Source organism: Actinia tenebrosa, unplaced genomic scaffold, assembly GCF_029948245.1.
Source record: "Actinia tenebrosa isolate PJP-AT-01 unplaced genomic scaffold, QUT_ActTen_1.0 PGA_scaffold11__36_contigs__length_13525064, whole genome shotgun sequence".
Lineage (NCBI taxonomy): Eukaryota > Metazoa > Cnidaria > Anthozoa > Actiniaria > Actiniidae > Actinia > Actinia tenebrosa.
The window spans coordinates 10,787,101-10,814,130 of record NW_028292571.1 but is presented as its reverse complement, the minus strand read 5'-3'; the positions used below and the strand labels follow the sequence as shown (position 1 = coordinate 10,814,130).

At 37.9% G+C, this 27,030-nt stretch overlaps 2 protein-coding genes across 3 annotated transcripts in view; one reads left to right on the top strand and one right to left on the bottom strand.

The window, feature by feature from the left end:
* Positions 1 to 306: 306 nt before the first annotated feature.
* LOC148912543 (uncharacterized) lies at positions 307 to 8,776 on the bottom strand. 2 transcript variants are annotated; one of them, XR_016119283.1, is made up of 4 exons: positions 8,208 to 8,776; positions 7,774 to 7,834; positions 7,033 to 7,414; positions 307 to 500 (listed from the first exon to the last, which is right to left on the bottom strand). XR_016119283.1 is itself a non-coding variant. In XM_089027411.1 (3 exons), exons 1-3 carry the CDS (start codon positions 8,764 to 8,766, stop codon positions 395 to 397), a joined length of 726 nt encoding a protein of 241 aa, XP_088883537.1. In that variant the 5' UTR covers positions 8,767 to 8,776; the 3' UTR covers positions 308 to 394. The 2 variants fall into 2 exon arrangements, 1 of the variants encoding a protein (XP_088883537.1); XM_089027411.1 differs by lacking the exon at positions 7,033 to 7,414 and having other exon boundaries at positions 308 to 500.
* A 7,024-nt stretch (positions 8,777 to 15,800) lies between these two features.
* LOC116298929 (protogenin) overlaps positions 15,801 to 27,030 on the top strand; it is a 36,277-nt gene continuing 25,047 nt past the window's right edge. The window contains exons 1-4 of the mRNA XM_089027261.1: positions 15,801 to 15,955; positions 16,823 to 17,137; positions 25,171 to 25,452; positions 26,419 to 26,709. Of these exons, the coding sequence (XP_088883387.1) occupies positions 15,907 to 15,955; positions 16,823 to 17,137; positions 25,171 to 25,452; positions 26,419 to 26,709 (937 nt within the window). The 5' untranslated portion in view covers positions 15,801 to 15,906. The remainder of the gene's footprint in view (positions 15,956 to 16,822; positions 17,138 to 25,170; positions 25,453 to 26,418; positions 26,710 to 27,030) is intronic.

Genomic DNA, 27,030 nt, shown 5'->3' with positions numbered 1-27,030 from the left:
TAGGGTCTCTTAAGGCCTTTAGTTTTAATGTCATTATTTCTTAATGTTTTAAATGTTATTAGGCTTATATTCTTAGGGTCTTTAGTTTTAATGATAGGGTATTATTTCTTAATGTTTTGAATGTTATTAGGCTTATATTCTTAGGGCCTTTAGTTTTAATGATACCTTATTATTCTTTAATGATATCTCATTAACATTACTTAATATAATAAATAAAAAGAGGATAATATGAAGGACCCTAAAATAAGTCTTTACGTAACGTATCCTAAGAAAGAATAATAAGATATTATTAAGATCTCCTTACATCACCGATATACTACGTCAAAGTTAAGGCGCAGGAGCCTGGGAGGAATTCTAGTTACCCTTTCAATATATGGACTGCATTACATGTGAACTACCTGCCGACTGCATAATTCGTGAGGAGAAAAAATACACCTGTCCTCATTGTAATAAGGTATTCCCCGAAGGATCCTTTGTTGGGCATTGGTGTCCCACAGATCCTAAAACACAAAGAACTTTAGTTTACAAAGAGGATCTGTAAGGTATGTATATGGAGCGACTGCAATACCGTCAAAAGACCATAAGCACCCTTTGCGGTAACTGCGGTCAAAAGCTGTCCACCCTCCAAGCCTTACAATATCACCGCGACAACAAAGTCTGTCTAAAGAACTACTGCTACCGCTGTGATGAGCCCTTCTTTGAAGAGAACTGGCATAAGTACCGCTGCCGCCGTTACCACCTAGAAGGTATTGCCTGCGAAACCCACGGTGACATAGCCGAACGCTGTTGCCCCCTTGAAACCTCCCGGGCGCTGACAAAACGTAAGAAGGAAATTGACCAAACCTTTGTAGGCTTTGACGACGTTGAGGGCGTTAAATGGGAGGACAGGGAACACTGGGAGGCTATTTGCGATCGCTGTGGCTGTCAACGGAGCGGACAACATATTTGGTGCTGTCTATACGACGGACCACGTCCTTTAGACCATTACCTGGCGGTACGAAAGGCTTGGAAAAATGAGAAAGATATATGATTCCTCAAATCGCAGCATTCGTAGGAGGCGTCTTAATTACCGTATCCGCTTACCAGATAACAGAAAAAATGAGGTCCGCCGTAGCAGACCAATACTTAACCGCCCATGAGGATGACTTCTAATCGCACAGAGGATTAGCATCTACCTTCCTTTCAACGTCGAACTTCCATCGACCGCTGACCTTACCATAGCTGCGTATGTGTGTGAATTCCTCACCTTGAAGGACATACCGCACGCAGTCCGGTGCCCACAGTGTGCACTCTTTACCGTCGTGTTCCAAGACCAACCTTAAACGGCTAATGTCTTCGAACACAACATAATTTTTTATTCTGTATGAAATGCCTTGGACTAATTCACGCCAGTGTGTCTGTTCAACTATCATTATATCTGTGAAATATTCTTTGGTGAGTCCTTAACGCATCCTGCGTCTTAAAAGCCTTAATGCACCAAGGACAAGGTACGCGAATGCCTTCCGCGTAATGGTCGATCTCCCTACATATAAGGTCGTAATCATTGCACACCATAGTTAGGTAACCATTTGCTTCGTATTGTGCGAGTAATGCCTCTTGTTTTGAGGATAATACGCCGTTACCCTTAGGTGTCTTCAACCCCAAGCATAACCCATTATATTTTTTATGTGCATTGAGAACTAAGATGTCAGGCTGACCTGCCTGGTAACCTTTCTGCCAACATACTATTCTTTTGCTAGCTGAGTCCTGTAGTTCTCCAAGACCTGGTGCCAGCAGTAGGATAGGGTGGAATCGACGTATGTAGTTTACGACCTTCTTATGCAGGTCAAATTCATTTTCTATTTTGAATATTAACTTATTAGGACTGTCAAAGCGCCGCTCTATTTCATACTTACCTGTTTTCCTGAGGGTAGGGAGAACATCGCCTAACACCCATTTTCTGAACTCCTTAGCTACGGACTTTTCAGATCCGAATATTAACTCATAAAGACCCATTTCAGTGATGTAAACGGTATGTGGTTGCGCATTAAGGGTGTCAGTCAGATTGACACCCTTTATAGACCCCAAAGTTACCTTGTTTTCCTCTGAGACGTGTGCTCTAGCTGCGTCCCTAGAGTTAACGTAACCCAACGCCAAAGCCACCTCCTTCGCTTTGAAATAAAGTTTATCGCCTTGCACTATGCATTGCAGTTTGGTGTTGTTGTTTTTGAATACGCGAAGCATTATATACGTAAGAGATATTTTTTATTGGTTAAGGAGCGCATTAATATGCAATGCTCTTTAGCTGATTCATTTCTACAGTCAGTTGCGCGTCAGAGACAACGAAGACGTATGCGTTGATCTTGTCTGAGTCACTTGCGCTAGTGTTTGGGTCACGCTTGATTTCCAGGGTAATGCCGTCCTGGGTATTTACCAGACGCAATCCCTGCCCATGTAAATCCTCGTCGTTGGTGGTTCGCATGTCAATCCACAATGCATACTTATCGGTAAAGAACTCGCCGGGTGCAACTTGATCCCCAAACTTTCTTTTTATTTCCCTGTAGATGTCTGAGGGCTTCATTCCCTGCGAATACACCTTATTTGGAACTCCATTGATGCTAATCCCGACGTTGGTGATGTTGGGGTTATGAAAGGCTTCAGAGTCGCGCTTACCAGCTTCATAAGGTTTAATAAATACCAACATCAGCCCTGTAAGACTACGACGTGGTAAATTAATGCTCTGAGTAATTACCGCGTCTGTCTTATCCAGGAAACTAAAGGTTTTGTACATTACCGCGTGGTCGTACAAGAAAGCCTTTCCGGAGCTGTATTCCATGCCAGCGCTGCGTGCTAAATCTTCGGAATGTATGGTTTCATACTGCAATTCCAGGTTGGTAATGGCATATGGAGGAATACTTCCCGACAACGCAGTGCTTAACCCACCAATGATGTTAGTTATGTTGGCTAAGGTCACTTCAAACTGCAACTCACTCAACTGTCTAGGATAATAAACTCCGTGGCTGGTAATAGCCTCAAAGTCCAATGGTATTACGTATTTAGTACCATAGGCTGTTTTAATGGCCTTTGCATCTGCCACGTCAGTTGCATCGCCAGAATCGGTAGGTTGTGTCTTGGTAGGAGTCCTAACCTTACGTAAGATTGTGCTACCAATACCCTGCTCTATCTTTTGTGCCCTTTCGAATGCAGTCAACCACAGATCTTTGTAAGTGGTGTATAGGTCATAGTTGTTTAAGTCTAAGAGGGATTCCCCGGCAAACTTTACTCGCATCTTTGAAACAATGTTGCGACCAAGATTGTTAACGATAATCCTTTCATCTGCGGCGTTAGGTTGCACCGTCAAATCAAACCTTAGTGCCAAGGTACCAGGAACTAATACTAGGTTATCTGTTAGTCGGGGAACACCTACGTACAGCGTTTCTCCAGGTCTAGCGCTGCTGGGGGTAAAGGTGACCCGGTGAAAGGTGCGTTCTGCTTTCAGTCCGCCAACCTGCTTAGGTAATATATTGGGGTTTAACTTTGAGCTTATCATATATAATGGAAGTAGAAGGAACAGATTTTGATCCCACCACTGAAGAAGGTCAAGTCGATATTAACGATGAAGAATACGACGCATGGACTAAAGGCCTGGAAACCGACCCCTTAATCTACGACGCAGCCTTACACGATAAATATGGTAGTAGATGGAAAAGCGCCAAGGCCACCTTAAATCGCATGTGGAAATCAAGACACCACGGCAAACCCATCCCTGAGTACTTGGAGCTTCAAAACATGGGTGAAGCAACCGCGCGGGAAACTGTAGAGTGGGCAATGCAAGAGCTAAATGAGCGTTATTCCCGTTTCGATGCTGACGACGTAAGGCTCACAGAACGCGGAAACAAAGTCCTCATAAGCGTCCAGGACCTGAGATATCCTGACAAAGACCGCTGGACGAAACCACAACCCCTCTTTGATAAAGATGGTGAAGTTAGGGGTGACGTCTCAAGATTAAAAGGCTTCCAGCGTGCCACTAGAAGCATGTTAGAAAGGTTGGAAACCCTGAATGAAAAGGTCGCGCTAGAAAAGCGCGTTGAGGGACTACAAGAAACGTTGGAAGAAAGGGAAGCAGATTATATGCGACAAAACCGACTACTCCTTGATGCTCAAAAGAGAGAAGTTGACGACAAGAACCAAAGAATAATGGAAATGAGAGAACAAAGAAACAAAGCCCTACGCGATAGGGACCAAGCTCAAAAGGCCTTTGAACTTGCCTTGCAAGACCTAGACATAAACAAGGAAGAAGCTAGGAACTTACGTACCACCATAGCTACCTCTTTAGAGGAACGGCGGCAGTTGGTTGCTGAAATCAATGCTAAAGAAGAACAAATCCGACAAAGAGATCAGGCTATCGAAGACCTGGAGGGACAAATAGAGCGGCAGCAGGAAATAGTTGCAGATCAAACTCGCCCCGAAGAGGAAAGGGAAGCAGCCCAAAAGGAAGTAGAAACCCTTCAGGAGCGCCTTGCGGAATTACATACGCAAAAGGAAAACCTGGAAAGGGAGCTGGGGCTTACTACTAAGGAAAAGGTAAAAAGAGCTCTGGTAAAGTATGGTATTCCACTGGCATTCGCGGTCGCTATTTCAAGCGTAGTAGGTGTTATTATGACCGCGCTTAAGGCTACAGGCGCAGGCGTAAAAAAATTAGGCAATGGACTGACGGACTTGGGAAAAAAGATGGCAGCCGGTTTGCCTGGGCTGCTGGGTTCGGTCGTTTCCTTGGCACTTAGGGCCGGCGGAGAACTATTGAAGTTCGTGGGGAATAACGTTTGGATCTTGGTAGTAGCTATTGGCGTGGTACTCTTAAAGAAAATGAAGGGTTAATCTTATCCTTATGTATTACTGGGGGCTTATCATCGTCAAGCCTCCGAAGCGTCCTCGACGGGGGATAAGTAAAGATAGTATTCACACCGCCTTGATAATTTGGTATTAGCGGCAGCACGCTTATAGTAGAAATAGGCTTATGACTCCAAACTGCGTCGGTAATGCTACTACCTATACCAATGCTATTTATCCTTGCGTTGCTAAGTATCGACCCATCGCTGGTAGCATCATCGGGAAATATTTGTAACTTAGCATATTTACAATTAACTATCATATGAAACGTAACCGGCGTTAAGTCTTCTAAGCTAATTTTGTTTGGCTCCATCGAAAAGTGAACAGCTCTTCAGCTGTTCGAAGAAGTCCGATAGGAAGGCAAAGGCTCGTTATTTTCATCAACGAGTCTAAACCCTACGTTCGCGGTAATTCCCGTGTTAATGCAAATGGTGCAAATAACTAACGCAGGTCCACCAACTTTAACCCACATTCCCATATCGAACCACTCATGTCCTTCGTACTCCTTCACGTCTAAATAGTGGACGTAGCGCATTTCACTTAAATGTGGATTCATATATTACAGGAAAAAAACAGGCTCCCTTCGTTTGAGGGGTAACAAGGTTATTTTTCTAAAGGCTTATTACCGTCAAGGTGCTTATGGTCTTGTGATTATAAGCCGCATCTCTTTGATCTTCTATGCTATTTACACAAACGCTCCCAGTATCATCTACACGCATTTGCAGCTTTACCTTCCCATGGCAATCAGTAACCATGTGTAAAGTCCAAACCGATAAATTCTCGGTGCTATTCGCTGGCGGCTCTACGGAGAAATGCGTAGGCTCCCTGTTATTATCTTTTACGCGCATGGGCTGCAGTATTCCATTGTCGTCGCAGAAACGAAATCCTACGTTGGCATGACTACTCGCGCCAATGCAAATACTACAAAGGATTAACTTCTTTCCCGAGTAGTTCAAATTCACGGACATCCCCGTGACATCAACCCAAGACGCCTGGGTGTATTTTTTCTCGCCTGTGTAAGTCGTATAAACACAATCTACTCCAGCCATGTAGGGGTTGTTCATCGCCATATATAATAGCTCAGACCAATGCTTGCAGCTGCTAAGCCGGCTTTTAGTAAGTTATGGTCATATTCCTCGGGTATAACCTTCTTTACTGGTTTCTTTGGCAGCACCTTTTTTAATGGTTTTTCTACCTCTTTTTTTGGTTTCTCTACGAAGTGAGTAATGCCCTTGGTCATGTCAGAGTTCACGTCATTCACCCCAAACTTCATATCCTTAGTAGCTCGCTGCAGCTTGTTGTTATAACCCACAACGGAATTGGTGTTAATAACCAAATTACTTGGCATTAACCAACAACCAGGCGACAAAGCGTAATCCAGTCGCACTTTAGACTGCTGCACCGCTAATTGATATCTCTGCACCGATTTAGATATGTCATTTTCTATTATTGCAGACTCAAATAAAGTTAGGAATTCTTCTTGTGTTTCCCGCGAAGCACCTTGGGATCCAATGATGGGGCTGCGGGTATTTACCTGCGCTCCTAAGATACAGTACACGAATGCTTCAATGCTGCGGTTGATCCTGGCTAGGTTCCTTAAACCTTTTCCTTTCATTAACACAAATGGATCCCAAGTGCCTAGGTAGTTCGATTGAATTCTGGTAATTAAAGAATTATTACTCTTATCACCGCCCATATCACCGAACTCTAACTCACCACTTGGGTATTTTTGATGTCCGTAGTCGGCTGGCTTCTCACCGTTGGCACCCCAAACGTAAACTATACCCAGCCCATGCGTCTTACCCTCTTTGTAACGAAAATCTTTTTGCTGTGGTTTGAACTCATTAATTAACCTTTCCAGGGCTGCGGCGTCATATCGATTATTCAATGGATTAAATGCCTTATCTCCCGGTAAAGGTACATTAAGTTCCTTCAACAACCTCCTTACCGTAAAGGCAACGTGAAACCGCATAAATGAAATGTGGAACATGTCCGCGGCAACACCACAACCTTTAGTGGCAGCCCAGACAGCAAAGTTTAACTGCTGTGGCCAATATCGCATATTGGGTCCTGCTAACCATTCCCTGGCCTCTTTACCTGACGTATGCTTTAACATCGTATCCCCATAGATATTCCTTACTACTATATCAAATGATTGCTTACCCACTGAAATCTTCAGGAACGTTACCATCGTTTCAAAGTCGTTTACACCACCTTCAGCATCGTAAAATGGGTAATCTTCCTTGTTCATTAATAAATCCCTTGGAAAATTAGGTGCTTTATGAATGGGGTGTACAACCGGTAAATGCTTCACCTGATCGACCAGCGTAGGTTTTAAATCCTCATTGCTGTACATTCTTTCACCGTTATAGTAAATACCATCGGGTCTTCTTTCGAACTTACTAGCACCCGCATGTGGAAACCTTTTCCTAAATTCTCTCCAATTCCAGTAATTTTGGTTGTCGTGTATATCATTCCCAAAAGCGTCGTACATTATATATAATGGATGTTATAGCATCAGCACCTCCACTCTATCCTGATTTACCTAATGAATTGAATGCCGAGAACTTTCGTTTGAATAAGGTAAACCTAATCCTGGCTTACTTGGAAGGGCAAACTAAACACTATGAAAAAGTCCAAAAAAAGTACGTCAGAGCCCGAAGCATTTTACATAAAATCGCGATAACTTTCGGCTCCATGTCCGTGGCGTTAACAGGCACTGGCGTTGCTACTTCGCTTACTGGACCTGGGGTAATTGTTGGAGTTCCTTTAGCTAGCGTCGGCGCCGCCTGCGGCATCGTTTCCGCTGTTACAACAGGCATTATGAAACAGTTGTCAAGCAAAATATCCAAGCATGACACGACAATAGCTCTGTCAAAGGCTAAAGTAAATACTATCACTGACCTTGTCTCAAAGGCTTTGTGTGACAGAAAGATAGATGATGTAGAATTCTCGCTTATTCTAGCTGAAGAGGAAAAGTATGAGAAATTAAAGTCGGATGTAAGAAATAAAAAAACAATTGTAAGAGATCTTTCCGAGGAATCTCGCAAAAAGATCTACCAAGAAGCAAAAGAAGAGCTTCAAAGAAAACTCGCTCAGTAAAGATTTGCTTTGAAAAGAGCGTGACAGGATTCTATTTGCATATTGAACGCCGGCTGTCATATGCAAATTGACTTAATTACATCATCGCCTTGGAATCCATTCTAACAGGGGGTGGTTGGGGTCAATTTTGTAAAATATTTCATAGATTACATCAGGGTAATAAGGAATATCCTTATTCAGCTGACAAAACATCCACTCGGCTCTGCTCATATCAGAAACCTCAGGAATAGACTTACCGGTAATTTCAGACAAAAGATAGGGAATAGCTTTGTAATACTTCCCTAGCTTTAATTTTTCTAGCGTTTTCCGCAGGCTTTGTGGCGTTGGCTCTTCTAAGTGGTCTATAATTCTTTCCATTACTTCGTTATCTAAATATACTGGCTGATGACCTTGTATGTGACTCATCCAGTCTCTGAAGTATTTTATTCTTTTGTATGGAGTCTTCTTACGACCTCCATTAGCATAATATTGCTCTCTGGTGGCATTTGGTACAGCATTACGAATATTCTTACCACACTCGTAACATTGTGCTGACGTGTCGTCTTCTATTTGCATTTTCTTACCACAACACCAGAAACCCTTGGGCTTGGGTATGTTAATTTTAGGTGCTAAGCAAACTATGCAGAAGTTGTTTACGAACTCTTTACATTCATGCATCGTATATCCAACAGAATACCTTATACTTCGTTTGCAGTACCCAACAGAGCAGCAGTAAGGGACACACCGCGGAATTTCCGTAAATCTGCTGTACCCGCGTTCGTAATTTCCCGGGTAAAACCCGCAAATATACGGCATCAATCGCGAGTCCCCCTTACTGCTGCTATAGGTTGCTATCAATAGACGTCACTTCCGGTAATAGCTCTTTTTTGATGGGCTTGTAGAATCTTGAAGGTTGTTTTGATCTCTTGTTTTCTGGTTTGATGTCGTGAAGGTGGTCGAATACAAAAGTTTGAGGACTTATTTTTGTTTCAACGGGGATCGCCAAAATTGAAGGAAGCCAAGACGCGGGAAAATATTTTTTCGGTCCCGGGTGAATAAAGAAAGCTAAAACGTACTTCCCACGAGTAAGTTTGGGAAGATCTTAATATAGATTTCAACGCTGAAACGTGACTTGTTATCAGTATTAGCTGTTTCAAATATCTTCACCTTCAACAGCAAGCTACTAGCTTTGAACTTAAAACAAAATGTTTATCAGCAGCCGTGATTCCGTGATTCCGTGATTGCATGTCATGCATTTGTTATCATTTACTAAGCTTAAGCTTCGTCAGACGATCAATGTAACATTGATTCAAAATTTTTGTTTTTGTTTTTGTTTTTGTGTTTTTTTTTTGTTTTTTTGTTTTTTGCTTTTTGTTTTTTTGTTTTTTTGTTTTTTTGTTTTTTTGTTTTCTTGTTTTTGTTTTTTTTGTTTTCTTGTTTTTTTTTTTTTGTTTTTTGTTTCTTTTTTTCCTTTTTTTTCTTTTTTTTTTCTTTTTTCCCCCCTCTTTTCTTTTTTCTTTTCTTTTCTTTTCTTTTCGTTGTTTTATTTATTTATTTATTATTTAAAAAGGAATCAAAAAAATTTCATAATTTTACGTTTAGATTAATTAATCGCGTCTTTTTACAAATGAGAAACGAGGTAAAAGTAAAATTTTTGTTGTTGTCGAATTTCCGGAGACTTTTTTTAGATAGCGAACGTGGTGCATTGTGGTCTCGCTTCGGTACGGCAACTTTGGTTCATCATACAATTCGGTTGTATCAAATCAAGATCACAATCCAATCTGTTTATCGAATTCAGAAAAGGTCCGTCTGATGGCTTCATTTTACTGACTAACTACCAGGATGCTTTGCGTATTTTCTTTCTTATTCAAATTTGAATTCCTTATAAATACTATCAAAACTGAAAATTGGTGGTAATAACGGGAACGAGAACTTGGAGTGTGCAAGGGTGGTATTGGAAGTCAAATGACGCCATCATGCTTGCAAACATCCTCAAAAAGTTGATACAAAATCGAGGCTTCTCCTAAGCAAGGTACAGAGAATATATATAGCCGCGTATGTGTGTTACGTTATAACCACCATTTCGGTTGACGATGTAGCAAAACATTCCTCATTAGCTCATTAGCGCGGGTTGTTTCATTGTTATTCAGATCTCCAGGGATTTTGAGTCAGAAACCTTGCATACACTGTATCCCCCACTTTTTTTTTAAATAAAATTTAAAAATTATAGGTGATGGTTTTCAATTCGGCCCACTTTCACTCACACGCGCATTGACTATGCATCAGCTTATGGCTACGTGCAATATTCTATGCACACAAATTTCAACTCACATTTAATTTTTACCAAAGAAGCAGTGGCGTATCCAGGGATCTTGCAGGGGAGGTGCGCAGGCAATGATAATATAAAGAAAAAAGAAAAAATACAGAACCAAAAAAAAAAATAAATAAATAAATAAATAATAATAAAAAAAAAAACGGTTTAAAAATCAAGGGAAAGAAAAGGGGGGGGGGGGGGGGGGGTAATGGGTGAGTGATTGATTCTTGATTCTTCCAAGTCACGGCTACAATATGCAGATGGAAAGTGGTATTGATTTAATCAAAACACATTGACAGGCAATTTTAGACCAAAAGGAGATAGATGAGCGGACCTTAAGCTTTTATGGGGGGGGGGGGGGGGGTTTGCACGCACACCCTGTGCACCCTCTGCTCCCCCCTGGTTACGGCCCTGAGAAGGAAAACCGGACAACCCGGAGAAATACCTCGTAGCATGATGTTTCGCTTGTCAAACATATGTTACATATGCATATGAGGCATCGTGCACACTGACACGATCAGTGTCGTGACAAGCAAAGCATATCTCGGAAGTGGGATTCAAATTAAAACACTAACAGGAAATCTCCTTCATCTGTTTTGATTTACTTTTTCCTCATCAGGATGAATCTATTTTTACAGTATATTGCCCCATTCCCATACCAACTACAATGCGAATCGAAAAACCGTGGGCACCGACACTAGAGAAAAAACGTTCGAGAGTATGCTTTTGTTAGGCCAAGATACTATATTAACAAACACAATATGAAAGAATTACCCTTACGTTTCAAGCATGGACACTAAGTTTTGGCATTTTGTGAAGTCCAATTTATCAGGCATGTTTGAAAGTCAAATTTACTTATGTTTTGACCAATTTTAATACATACGGATTCAGAGCATCGGTAGAAGTTTTTCACTCGTGTCGTGGGCACCTAGAAACATTATTTCGAGAATGTTCTCAGCCAATCAGAAGCGTTGTCGGTTTTTCGATTCACACTGTAAACGTTTCACAAACTCCTTTATTAAAGACTGTTAGATATTCTTTTTTTTATTTTATTTGGTGAACAGTTGACTTATTAACGAGGCTAATCTCTGTGCAAATGAGTCTGTGGTCTTCAAAAACAGCGGTATGTTAGGAACGGCGGAAGCTGAAAATCTTTTGGGGGGGGCACTGGAAAAAATCTTGGGGGGTGGGGGGTGGGGGGGCGGGGGCACTGAAAAAAATTACAACAATAACTTAACAACAGTAATAAAAATCGAATCTATGCAATTATATTTCACGTGAACCAATATTTTGTGTGTGTGTGTGGGGGAAGGGGGGGGGGGGGGGGGGGGGGGGGGGCTGGCCCCCTATAAAACATTTGTAGGGGGGCAGTTCCGCCGTCCCTGTATGCATCGAATGCAAAACTGGTGTATTCCACTCGAATCAGCGGAAGTAAAAAGCAAACGTGACATGCGTGACATGCACGCTGAACAAAGTAGAATAACAGGAAGGATATAAATAGCTGGTGTCACGTGACCTAAAAAGCAAAGTTAATGACACAAAACAGCTGGTATACGAGCATTGAGAGTTTCGTGTGGTACTCTCCTGTGCTTTTGAAGATTATTCTTCGAGTTCACCCAGTCTAGAGGGCCATAGTGGCTAGGTTTTTTAATTAATCTGGGTATTACGTACTATACCCTCGTAAAATAAGGAGAATGGACCTGAAAGGGCCTATGTTTTGCTCCATCCGATTCCTATTTCCATATTTTGATCTTTTTTTTCTTTGGCTTGTTTGTGAATCCATTCCATTTCCAGTGCATAAATTCCCATTTTCCAAGCCAAAGTCAAATTCCAGCTCCCATGAAAAAAAATTTACACTTCAAGACCATCGCTCAACGCTATCAGTATTTTTTGCATGTTAATGCGTTTGGTGTTGAATATTCTCCTGATACCGTGGGAAATCTATTTCTACGATTTCCGTGACCATCGTATGTTATCTTTACTACAATTAAGCTACTATCTTATACATTATTGTTGATATATAGTCTTAATCAGCGATTGCTATCATACTCTCAAGAACTCTTGGCCTCTCCCTTCCTTTAGCCGCTCCAAAGTAAGCAGAACGTCGTGTTGCATCTGATTGAGCAGTTTTAGGGGAAGCTTCATTACTTATGCCGAGTACCGGGCGTCTTATTCGCTTGCTGATAATGAAAAGTAAAGAAAGTAAAATTAATGAACTAATTAATTAAAAAAGTGATAAAGTGATAAAGTTCTGAACTCAATTTTTTTGTTTTTCAAATTCTTTTATTTCATTTCTTGATCATGATGCATACATAAATTGTAAACTGATTTATGAACGCATTTATACAACTCTGGAACGATTAAAATATTGACTGTCTTTCCTTGAGACAGGGGGTTTTTCTTCAGGTTTACGGTTTTTTTGCCTCGCCATAAAAATCAACGTTTGAATTGAGAGTTTTACGTCAAAATTGAATGTAGTGGTGGATATTTTTTGATATAAATTCTGTGAGACTTTGAATCATGATACCCACGTGCACCGTTGTCCCATTCCATGCAGCGTCTAGTGTTCCTCTAGAGTATAATAATTTCTCTGAGTAATTAGGCATGAGAAGACGTATGGGTATGGATTTCTCGACCATGCTTGTAAATAGCCAACTGGTTTGCCTCCTTGCCAGTTGGGATTCTTAACACACTTTATGTTTCTTTGATCATTCATTTCAGTTTATTAATTGTATGAGCGCCATAATGGAAACTACTGGGTTACCAGTAATGTATGCCACCCTTGTTAAATAAAGTCAATTTATTTATTTTTATTTACGACTGTAACAAAAACATTTTTAGGCCCAGTGGGAGAAAGCTTACTGACTAAGAGTTATTTCAATCACATATATCGGGATTCCTGTGGATTTGGCGGGAAAATGTTACAGAGCTCTCGCTACGCCCCTGGACCAGCTTATTCTCAAGAGAAGTGACAGGTGGTCTGCTAAGGAAATGAGACATTGTGTAATTCTTAGTAAGGGGAGTGGTCTTCGGAATTTTGCTCCGAGGGATCGGTGTGAACAACCGGATGATGTAGTTTGATCAGGCAAAATTTTTTAAAAATCTGACGATATGAGGTCTTTTGCTCAGAAACGTACGTACGTCCTTGCACTGAATCTTCCAGTATCAAAACCACAACCCTCCGGCTCACAAAACTACCATACTGCTGGCAGTTGGTGAAGCCAGAAAATTTTCACTAACGTAAACAATACAAAAACAAACAATATAATTAAGGAAAGCCCTAAATCCAATCTTGAGCTTAGAATTTGAACGAAGGGAATTAATTTATAATTCTAAAAGGGGGAAAAAAAAAAAAAAAAAGAAAAAAAAAAAAAAAAGTAATAGGTTTTAGGATGTATTAAAAAAATTTGAACGAATGCAATTGTACATCACATATATTGGAAAATAGGTTTTATCCTTTTTTTAAGTAGCTTTTATCTGCTTAGGGACTTAAATTATATATGGTACTCAAGAAACACACGTCATATATCATATGCTAATGATCACTGTCACGAGATAGTTCAACATGTAAGATAAGCGGCAAACATGACTATTGTACTATTGGAATACCAATTTAAATTTCATTTTTACATGGAGCCGGAACTTGTCCCTGGTAGCAGGGACACCTTTCTACTAGAGCCAACTATATCGATCGCGTAATATGTGTGGTATCGGTTTCAATGGAGATACGCATGCTCGGTTAGGCGTTTTAATTAAAGTGTTTACATGGGGAAAAGTTACCCCGTGCACCAGGGTCACCCTCTTTCGCAACGAGGGTAACCCTACCAGTCGGGCCGGGGGATCCAGTTTAGAAGAAGAAGAAGAAGAAGAAGAAGAAAATCTCATGTAAACCAATGAAATTACAAAGAAAGTAGGGAGTTAGCTCACCCAGGGAGGTTGGGAAGAGGTTACGTATCCCTTCTACCAGGGGCTAGTTTTCTCCATGTAAACGGCCCCTAAGAACGATATTTGTTCTAGCATTTTAATTTGCCTAGTATCAATATAGACATGTGATATAAGTCTACGTGCGCGTTCAATTAAATAAATAATACAAGGTCAATGAAAACAAGGAAGACAACATCGAAAAGACAACACCTTTTTGTAAAGTTAGAGGAAAATGTCATCGAAGTAGTGAACCCGAAACTTGATTAAGTAAAGTAAAAATTGAACTCAAAAATAATGTGAATATGCGAAATGAAATTTAAGAAATGAAATACAGCAAAATTAAAGAAAGTTTAAATGTCATAATGAAATTTAAAATTATTGAATTAACTAAAGTTCATTTAATAAAAAAAAAACACTATATTTTACTGAATTAAATGACATGGAATAAAATGAAATGAAATACGATGCAAAGACATATATAGAATAAAATATCGCACGAGAAAATTAATATAATGAAATAAAATAAGAAAATATTCCGAAGGATAACTAATAAACCTATATATGACGACATTACAAAGTAAAAAAATAAATAATTTATTAAAACTAAACTAAAATAAGATAAGATAAAGTAAAACAAAAGTATTGTGAGAAATACAAAAAATAAATAAATAAAAATAAAAACAAACAAATAAATAAAGAGGTAATAAGTAAATTAAAACAAAAAGCCGATTCAAAAAAGATTAAATTAGCACTGAAAATAAATAAATAAAAATAGAATAGAATTAACAAAATAGATCAAATATCATAGATTGTGTTATAACAATAATAGTAAATAACAATAAATGAGATGGGATGAAAATAAATGAATAACTAAATAGATGATTGAAATGATACCGGCCGTGTTATTTCACTATAAATACTTTAATATTGACCTTCATTGTCATCAGCTAATACTTAAATAAACTAAGTTGTGTTATAAAAAAAGGAATTGGAATTCCACAAAATTTTTATTCCACACAATAGTTTAGTTGCTTCTGTGTTTATGCAGATAATGTATAATTAAGTTTCAACAAATTTGCCGTAAACAAGCCAACATTTTCACACTTTTTTGCACGAAAAGAAGCAAGCTTTACTTTCAAACTCATTTCAATTGGAAAATTGATAATGCCAGCAAAATAGTCTCAGTCAAATATATGATTTTCGAGAAAGCATAATTAAAATGTCTATGACATTCGCTTATTTTGTCAGAGGCAAATTCAAAAGCCATTGTTCTTTAAGAACAACGCAATAATCGAAAATCGTGAACAAACACGATCGATATGGATTTTGTACCAGTTTTTCGGCCTAAAGATCACTCTAGATTTTTGCTTTTTTACTCGATAAAACTTACGAAAGAACAAAAATCGTAGAAAAAACACTGTTGAAGATACACGTTGTTTCTGCGGTACCAAGTCCTATTTGTAACAACTCGTCAAAATGATTGACAAGGTTTTGGTATATTTACATGTCCAATGGTTAAGAATGCTCGCTTTTGATTGGTCAATGAGGTGTTTGCTAGGAATAGTATTCTGCGATTGGTCGGATTGGTAGAGCATTTACATGTCAGCTTGGAATCTGTCATTAGAGTCGAAATCAACACGAACCCGTACCGTGAAATACAAGAATATATTGAGGGCCAAAACTTAGCCAAATGTAGTGGTTATTCCTAGGAAATCTCGATGAACTTGATTGCTATTGTTGTCGTAGTTGGAATCTACAGTGTCTTAGGTGAGTGTTAACGAAAAGATCGTCTTGTTTGAAGAGTTTTTTCGGCGTCACTGTTCGTTTAACAAACCATTCCAACCATCGTTCCCCCAAACTCCCGCTCCAAAGTATCTTACACCCCTGGATTTTCGCTCTTTGGGTCATCTAAATTTACGTTCTTTAGACGAGACTGGGATAAAGCCAAACATTTAGCAGAGATGAGGTCGTTAAGGTTTATTTTGGATCCATAGGGACAGTCAATTCTTCCAGCTGTCTTGCTATGAGCTTTGCTGCGCTTGCTAATTTGATGGACGGACAGTACATCGAACTAGCTTTGCTCAATACTATGTGTACGAGTTGAATAACTCTTTGTTATGACTGTAGTTTAACTGTTTATGGAGTTTGTCTGTGAGAAAAAAATTGAATCGTAGACTGAGATAAAGGATCCTTATACCCGGGTGAACACACTAAATAACTTATACAACAATACGAAGTCTATCGGGACAGTCGTATGTAAAACGATTGGCCTTTTGAGCTGAGGATATTTTGGCATCTTTGTGTGGTTAAGAAACACGTAAAATGACACAAATCTTCTTTCTTAAGGTCAGACATGATTCAAGGTCTCTCTTGTGTGGCCCGTACATGTAGCAAAAATAAATACCAAGTTCCTTGCTAAACGTTCACGACGACAACGACGTCCATCTACCCATATCTCTTCTCGTACCCCCTTATATCCTTTATTATTCCAAAAACTAAAATACAAACGCCTGAATTTTAGTTCGTAGACGTCTAAATAACAATTTCCAAGGCCTTAGTTTGTAGATATCTCCGTATGAAAATTAATGCTTTAGATTTTTTTTAACGATTTTACGCATATTTTATGACCTCCAGGGTCCTCGGACTCGAAGCCTGCACTTCGCTTCTTAGAAGAACCCGTTTCCGCTATAGCTTTGAAAAACAGAGAGGTTATTCTCAACTGCAGTGCTACAGGCTCATCAAAGACTACAGTTTATTGGAAAAAGAACGATATTCAGCTTCAAAATACCTCATCGAGATTCATTTTGTCTTCTGGTCACCTTGTAATAAGACGGTTTCGAAGTAAATCGAGATCTAGAGAAGCTGTGAATGATGATGGAGTATATCAGTGCTTTGCTTCAAACAACGAAGGAGTTATCGCAAGTAGAAAAGCAAGGGTTGAGATTGCTGGTAAGTGATTGTAGAGTACTTTTTAAAATGTCATAGTAAGACAACATAATAGCGTGATGGCCCCCTTCTTTAACATGGTTGTAGTTTGTTATCTTCCCCCCCAAAAAATATGAAAAAAACCCTCAAAACATCTCAAAAAACCTCCAATTTTTCAGTACGACTCACATCCATCCTTATTAACTCGAATATATCGTTATATTTAAAGGAAAACCTCGTGTAAGGTTAAAAGAAAACAAACGTTTGTTGCTACTATTGTTTATGCAAATTCGAGTTGAACGTTTCGATCGAAAGTATTTGGTTGTAAGGGCTTTGAGAATTCATCACGCAATATTCGTCGAAAAAATCTGTTTTCTTAACTAAACCCTCTATCACGGCGTTAAGTTCGATAGATTTCTTATCTTTTGGGAATAAACTTGGGGATAGTACAACAGCTTTTAATTCTGAACGAACAATAAAGGAAAATACGCGAGCTGTGAAAATATACTTAACGTCGAAGCATGGTGTAACATAATAAGGTCTTATTTGCGCTTAGGTTTCAGCGATATTCTCTCTCCGATTATCGTCGTTTTGTACCGATCTTTCGCTATCGTTAACTACTGTTTTGACTTACAAAGAATAGCTTTTGTTAGTTGTTTTTATGAAAGTATATGATGGGCACAAGAAGAATCAAAGTTGTGTACTGTACACGCATTCTCGTTCTGTGCTGCGTACTTCGATCGTCGCAACATACAGTCCAATGAATCACTTAAACTTGTTCTTTTATATCTTTAATGGCCCACACATGAAAGCTTGCCTTGTTTAGCGGTTTATCGGGGGTAAAGTTCATCTTTTTCGAATATTTAAACCGTAAAAAAATGAGGTCCAATTTAATAGTACGCGCGCCCGTGTGTAATTCAAATTACCTCTTGTGTTGTTCCACGTTTTGAAGACGAGATAAGCGAACTCGATACATAAAAAAAAATAGTTCGAAAATCGTATTTACACTTGCAGAAGTGTATTTTTTTTCTCTCCTTGGTTTTTGTCATTAATTCGATTGTTGTTTTAGAGGACTTTTGGTCATATTTAGTCTTTCTTGACCCAAGTACAAGATACATGCTGAGAAAAGACACAACTTTTGAGCGACGACACTATCGCGCCATGCATGGACGTAAGACCTCGTCTTTCTAGTGTTGTCGTGTCATTTTGAAGTGTCCATTTGACCCCGATGACTTGTCAAATTAAAAAATCTTTCGTGATATTGTAATTTATGGCGATGTATGTATATAAAAAATTCCATCGTTTTGAATATTAAATGCGGACAACACTACGCAATGCACACAAAGAGTTTCCTTGCCCACGCCCGAAATCTCGATTAACACTTTTTTGTCTTTGCTGTCAATCATCAGAAGCGGAAGCCATTATTATGCTTAGTAAAAAATAGTATTTATTTTCTTCTGTTGTAAGTTTTCTATTTTTTTAAACTATCAGATGAGTTTTCACTAAAACACAGAAATTGTACAGTTTTCATAAGTGTACAGTACACCTACAGTATGTACATCAGATACTACATGCCGTAACATTGAAATGAATTTCCAATTTTCTTCCAGTAATTTATCCACTTATAACATTTAGCTAAGGCTTCTATAAGAGATGGTAAAGCTACATTAGGGCTACAAAGTATTGTTTGATTTCACACGTCATATGAAAACTACCTCATTATTATATTAAGAATATTCAAATATTACAATTAGGGTTAAAACAAAAGTACCAGAAATAGCAGTATGTAAGGAATGTTAAGGCATTACTTTTTTGTTCTCTTAGCATAAATGAAAACAAAAGATTTTTTTAAATTAATGCCTTGTTAGTGACTAGCCAATTACTTTCCATGGCTATAAAAAAAATGCTTTCAAAGCTATTATCTGTTTCCAACAATATCTAAGAAAGTCTAGATATTTTTGATCTTGATAAACATTCAAGTGTTAACCAATGTAAAACAGCAAACAAAGATGTCGATATGGTCGATATAAGGTGAACACCAACATATAAGGTATGATAATTGATATAATCTCGATAATAGATAAGAAATAGCTCATTCCAAGACCCTAGAATAGCTGGAATGACTGTTGTTTCTTGTTGTTTTCTTGTCAATAACACAGAGGTCGTTATTGAAAATGTGTAGTACGGGTTCCTTGTAGTCAACAAAGCCATATCAAAATTCCAGTATTATTTGTGTTAGATAAATACCCACATCTTTTCTAGTTTTAGCAATCTCCAATAACCTTCTTGCAGTCCGTCGGAATGCAGCTCAATTTGAAGGACATGACAATATAGGTTTCCAACTCTCTTAAGCAGTGATTATTAAACTGTTAAAGATTATTCGATTGAAGTTTTAGTCAAATTAAATTTCGGAGGATTTTCATGTTAGTCCCCCTTTAAAGTTAATAATTTAGTTTCGAATTTCTATTTTGACAAGTTTATGTGAAAATAGTTGTAGGAACGGAGTTTTTAGTAGCGGAAGAGAGAGTATATATTGTGATAAAGTATTTTAAAAAAACAATGAAGCAAAAACGTTATTCGAAGCATGCATGCCGACTACCTTGACGATCTTTCACTTCTGTTTTCACTGCGCTCTTGTCAAGAATTTATTCTTCGCATGCTGGCATATAATTGCCGTGCAAGTCAGGGGCGGATCCAGGATTTTTTCTATTGGGGGAGACACCATCCAGGATTTTCGTTTTAGGAGGGGGTGCACCCTTTGCTTACAAACTCAAACCCCAATAATGCAGTAGATAACAGCTCATCTAGGGATCTAAGGGGAAGGGGAACAAAATCCCCATGCACCCCTCCCCTAGATCTGCCGTTGCAAGTTAACCCCGCAACAGGATTTTTTGACAATCATATCACTAGAAGATTTTAATAAATTTGTATATGCAACCACCATCGTGATAAGCTTGGCATGTACTGGAGAGGATGTCTCTCGAATTGTCAGGTCCAATCAGAGAAAATCATCAGTTTCCAAACTTCCGGTCAGCAAATTGTACACATATAAGATTGAATGTTGTAATATGTGAGTTAAAATGGGCCATATTTGGCTGAACATGAAATACCTGTAATTATACTTACCTACGCGGCAGAGTAATAAATCGGATTCATTGACTAAGTGAGTACATTTGCTAATACCGAATGTTTGAAGATGTCTGGTCACCGAGAAAAAAAACTCATTCATTTTTCCAAACTTCCGGTCAGCGGTTGAAAATGAGAACAACAACTTTAGATCAAGAATTCTTTCTTTCAAATATTCTCAAAATAAGCATATTTTTTTACTTTGTAGCCTTCAAAAGTTCAGCATTCATGTTAAATAACAGCTTACAGGTAATATTGTCACGAAATACAGGAATTTTGAAGCTCGAAGAAACTATAAATGCTGTATTGCTTCGAACGAGAATTCGATGACTTGTGTATTCTGTTCTAATCCTTTATAGAACCACTTAATTATTGCTTGGATTTTAGCTCTTTATGACCAAGGTTAGTTCTCTAAATGCTTATTGAGTCTCCAAGAAACATTTCCTTGTGAAAATTTGGAAAGTTGAGCGCCACAAAAGTCACAATGAAACGATAAAGGTAGGTTGAAAATGACGGAAATTGCAAATAGCCCATTGTTTACTTTGGATAAAAAAAATTTCTACCGTGTTTGCAGACTAGAACATTATTTGTTTTGCTAGAATTTTGTTATTTAGGTATTACCCTTCAACCTCTAATGCTTGTTTAGCTTATTGGCATCTTTTTGGTGCTAATTTTCGAAGCTTTGATATGGTTGAATTTAGGACATTTTGAATTTTAGGCCTTATAATTTGACTATCCAAGGACTAAAGATGATTGTACCCGCAGAGATTTTGCACGATTTGGTAACTTCAATGTTTCAGAAAACTTCCCACCAAGCCTCTATATTAGAAATGCAATACTTTTGGAGAACGACCAAAAAACATTTTGACCATTTTATCTTGTTGCTAAAACAGTTGATACATCGGTTACTTGAAGGCACGAATATTTCATGTACAAAATAACAAACTAACAATAATTGGTATTTTTCTAAACTAGAAAAGATACTTTATAATTGACGAAAGTTTTAAGGAAATTAAGTTTAACATGTATGAGAAACACAGCATTGAATTTTACCTTCGAGTGGGTTTAATTTATTCCAAAAATTGGAAATTAAGGTCTCATAAAACACTTGCCGTTTCCATGGCAACAATACATTTGGTGACCAAATTGTTGTTGTTTTTGTGAATCCCATATAAAGGCCTACTCACACACCAAATTTCAAGGGTGGTCAAAAAATTTCATTTCCCACTTTGCTTGAGTCTTACAGAGACCTACTCTTAACATCCCACTGTAAGTCTTTTTTTTTTTTTTGTATTTTGTGATTAAAACATCCACTGGTTTGTTGCTCAATATTGAAGAGAAGAGAAAAAACAATATGTGACTATATACTTCTTATTAACTTGTGGCTACTTCTAATGAGGTGTCATCTCTGATGTTTAATTCTGTAAGTAGTCCAATTTTTTGGAGAGAGATACTAGCTCTTCCAGTATAGCTAGGGTAATAGTGGAAAATATCCAAGAAGTCAGGAAACAAAAAATGCCTTTCAAGAAACAAATACAGGGCTGTCAACCCCCGAGATATTCAAATCTGGAGAATTGATAGGGAAGGGATATGACGTCACAGCAGGTCAAAAAGCACGTGAAAAGATGTCTTTCACTTTGTAACATTTGATGTGATTGGTTTATTTCTGACCAATCAGATTATCGCTTTTATTACAATAGCCTGCTTGCAAGAACATCCATTGGGAATGTTTTGATTTTGTTAGCGATGTAAAATAACACAAACAACATAAAATAATTGGAATTTTATGGTTGTGAAACTCGGGTCTCACAAGAAATGGTCAGCTTGAACGGGGATTATCCGGGAGATTTGATACTCTAATCTGGAGACCGGGAGATACGGCCCAAAATCTGGAGACTCCCGGTTTATCCAGCAAAGTTGACAGCCCTGCAAATATTAAAGTAAAGACTGGCTTTTTTTTGGTGGAAATGTTTTACTATAGTTTTTTTAAAGTGAAATTAATGCTGATTTCCAACAAAATGAAAAATGGGGTGTTCTGAGATTGTTTTTGAGATAATCACCATTTTAATGGATGCCTACACACAAGTTTTTAAAGCAAAAAATCTAGTGAGCAGAAAGAAAATAACAACTTATAAGATAATAGTTCTTTGCAGACTAGTATAATATTGCACAAATGTCAGCTAGTCAATCACCCTACAATACCACATGGATATTTTTGACAAAAAGGAAAAGGTGGTTTTGATTTGTTATATTTCGCCCTTTTAGTGCTCTCGTCTTAAAGTCAACAAAAAATTCCTATGAAAATCAATTTTTTGGTGCATTAGAAAAATTAACTTTTAAAAAAAAAAATCATGTAACCTAGATTTTTAGACGCGTTTAAAAAAATTAAGCTTATGGAAAGCATAAAAAGGTAAATTACACACCGCGAAAAGATGAAAAAATTTACTGATGTTTCAGACGCTAGTCACCATTATCATCATCATCATCATCATTGTCATCATCATCACCCCAACATCATCCTCATCATGATCATTATCACCATTATAATCATCATTATCATCACCATCATCATTGTTCCTGTCATCAACAACATAAGCAACTTATGATTCATTTAGTAACATTTAGTTTTTACTTACTTACGGACGCTAGTCCTTCGTCGAAACGTCAGTAAGTTTTTTCATCTTTTCACGGTGTATGATTTACCTTTTTATCATTACTGTTTCATTAGAAACACCGACGCAGCTCGCACTAGTTTTTAGCTAGTTATATCTTCTTATAGAAAGCATAGCAAGTCTTTTGCAAAATTTGAGGGTTTTGCCCTCTTGAAGTTCAAGTCAGGTATAGTTCTTCGATAAAGACGTTGAAGATTATTCCGTGGTTTTAGTGCTCACAGTCGATGGTAGGCTCAAATTGAACGTTCTAAAATAGGCAGTCACCTTGGAATTATTGCTAGCAAATCTTTAAATCTGATCAGTAGGGAAATTCTTACCAAACCATGGCCAAATGGGTCTATTTTCAACAACCTTCACTTTTGCATTATTTATAAGCTGACTTGATCAAACTATATATTTATAGTTAACAAATTTATTAATACTCTATGTCATTCGAGTTATAAATGGCAGCTAATGCTAAGACAAGAAAGCAAACAGCATGTTTATATGCCAGGGCTTATAAAATAACGGCCTGACATTGGACAATGTCCGCCCAAAATTGGAGACTTGTCCCATGAATTCTTTGCGTTGCCTGTCATTTTGACCGGCAACAATGAGCCAGAAATGACTAATTTAGGCAGTCATCATGGCTGGTGAATGACCAGCTGTTGTTGTATTGAATAAGTCCTGTCATAGCGTATAGTGTTGTATTGTAGGTGTTTAAACTAACAGTTGATTCAACTCATTGCCTTTATTTAACACCTACCTGCTGTTTAATGCATATTTAACATTGATATATGGTATTAATGACATGTGTAGCAAATAACAATTGTCTTTTTTGATTTTATTCAATTTTATTTTCGATTTGAATTCTGGGCTGATCTAATGCAGGGCACAGATTTAATTCAATGTCATTTGTTTTATGGAGAGAAGAAAACTAGATATAATGAAATAATGGTTTGAGTTTAAGTTTCTTGACTTTGTTACTACTCATGACTTAGCTCTGCTAAATTTAGAGGCAAAAAAGAAAAAAAAGAAAGAAAGAAAAAGCAAAAACAAAAACAAAAACAAAACACACACCAAACATTTAGACCTGTTTTTTCACACTTTAGTCCCTAAAGAGTTTGCCAACATTAGACATGATGGCAAGATTGCGGTGTTCCTAACAAAAGGGCAAAAACGAAACAAAACACACACACACACAACAAATAAACATGTTTTTTCACACTTTAGTCCCTAAAGAGTTTGCCATCATTAGACATATGATGGCAAGATTGGTGTTCCTAACAAAAGGGCAAAAACAAAACAAAACACACACACACAACAAATAAACATGTTTTTTCACACTTTAGTCCCTAAAGAGTTTGCCAACAATAGACATATGATGGCAAGATTGGTGTTCCTAACAAAAGATACTAATGCCAGTTATTGTTAAAGGTACACCAATATGGTGCAGTGACGTCATGTGTAAACACTCTGGATATTCATGATTTAATTGCATCTTAATTATATAGTTAAGTTTTCTTTGCCAAATAAATTTATACATGCCATGTGTTTTAACTTTTTTGAATTCAGAGAAAAAATAAATCAAAAAATGAATAACATTTCCTTTTTTCTGTCTTTTAGATTTTTTTGAAAAAAATTAATATAAATTATAAGAATGTTGATAACAAATATAACATACATGCATGTTGTGAAGAGTAAAGAAGTAAAAAAATATTTTTAAAAAAATTAAAGGAAAGGTGTATGCTATCGAAGTATAGTAAAACATTTCTAATCGACATCCAAGGTGTATATTATATCCCTTACAGAATAGAAGTATGAAATGTTAAAAACATGTTCAGGTTGTAAAAATATCTATTATCTCTTCATAAGCCAGTAAAATGTTAAACCTTGCTTCAAAACCTATATACCTTAATTTGACTGTACAAAGTATCTTATATGAAAAAGCAGATATCGTTCTATAAGAATCAAGTGTCAAACCTTTTCTGTAAGGTGTGTTGAGCAATGTGGCATGTTTTGAAATTCAGCTCCAGACTATGAAGTAAATGTAAACTTTTTCAGAGTGTAAGCTCCTTTTTCAGTTGTGATATAAGTTGAATAAAAATATGTTGTTTGAAATATGTTTCATTTATACCCTATGAACATAATACCTGTAGTACCTATATAGTACCCTGTGTTTAAAATATATTTACACATGTTACAATTTGGTGATAAGGGTACAGTGATTGGTTTATTTGTGCCAGATAATATTAATATCCTTTAATATTAAAATTTCAGTGCTTTCTCGCAAGTTCAAAGAATATCCAAAGAACATAACATTGTGGGAGGGGTCTACGGCAAGATATGCCTGTCAAACGAAACGTGCCCTACCAGAACCTACAATAAGATGGGAAAGAAATGGACAACCCTTGACCCCTGGTGGAAGATACGTGGTTCTACCCAATGGTGTTCTGCAGATCATAAATGTGACGAAATCAGATGAAGGAGGTTATACATGTATAGCTCAAAATATTGCGAAGAAGAGAAAAAGTAATACAGGATGGCTGACTGTTAAGTCAGGTATGTATTTAGAACCTTTTGGACTAAATCATCATACTGCCATTTTTATAAACATGCAAACTAGTATAGGTAGCTGCAAGCTGCTCTCGGAAATTTGCTGTCAGTAAAAAAATAAGAAAGGTACTGTACCGACTAATTGGTTTTGATTGACGGCAGCAAAAGCCCAAATTTTAGTGTACAGCTCGCAGCTCCAGAGTATCGTATGTTTCATGAAATTAGTGGAAGTGTAAGCAATCTGGAAATTTATCTTATTTTTCACTCTATTCTTCTTGAGTTGTTTTTTTTGGGGGGGGGGGGGGGCATTATTTTAAGCCTTGATGATGATAATGATGATGATAATGATGATGATAATGACGTTGATGAATTACCTGCAATGACCATTTGCCTTATTTGAGCTATGACTTCTAAGAAATGGTTTGACTGTCCTAACTTAGTATAGTTAAACTTCTAAAAAAAGGAAATTACATAGATTTTTTTTTTTTTAATTATTTTTTCTCTGAATTCGAAAAAAGTTAAAACACATGGTATGTATAATTTGTTTGGCCAAGAAAACTTAATTAAGATGCATGAACTACTCTTCCCAGTAGACCGAGGTAGTTGTGTTTTTTTAATTGCCTTCGTAGCGTCTGTTATGTTATCCGCAAGTACATTTCAAATCGACCATGTGATGCCAATGCTGTACCACGAGGACAAGTTTTTTACACCACGTGATTAAAACTTGTCTGAATTTTGATCACGTGTTGTAAAAAACTTGTCCTCGTGGTACAACATTGGCATCACGTGGTTGATTTGAAATGTGCTTGCGGATAACATAACAGACGCTACGAAGGCGATTAAACAATCACAACTACCTCGGTCTACTGGGAAGAGTAGCATCATCAATTGAGGGTTTTCACATGACATCAATACTGTTGTACCTTTGACAATAACAATAAAACTAAATATTAACTTTTTGGTCTATTTTAGTCATCGCTCCAGTAAAGGACACGCCCCATTTTGCCATTATGCCGAGAAACACTTCAGTTGTCACTGGTCATCTAGTCATAATGGAATGTATTGCTACTGGCGTACCAGTCCCAAGCGTACAATGGAAAAAGGTGGTCAGTTCACACCAGGCATTTGACGCCACTTCTGCAAACAAGGGGAGCAGTAATCTGAAAATACCGTCCGTCCGTGCACAAGATGGCGGGGAGTATCTTTGTATTGTCTCAGGTGGAGGAAAAACTATTGAACAGTCAGCCTTTTTATTTGTCCAAGGTAAGTTTAATAAAGATGGCACAAGTGCTTAAAATAATGTTTTAACCTGAAACAAGCTACCTCTGGGCTGATCTTAGGGCACAGCTAACTCACAGATCAAACCCTGAAACAACCTTTGGGCTGATCTAAGTCAGGGAACGTCTAACTCACAGGTCCAACCCTGAAACAACCTCTGAGCTGATCTAAGTCAGGGCATGGCTAACTCACAGATCGAACCCTGAAACAACCTCTGGGCTGATCTAAGTCAGGGCATGGCTAACTCACAGATTGATCCCTGGAACAACCTCTGGGCTGATCTAAGTCAGGGCATGGCTAACTCAC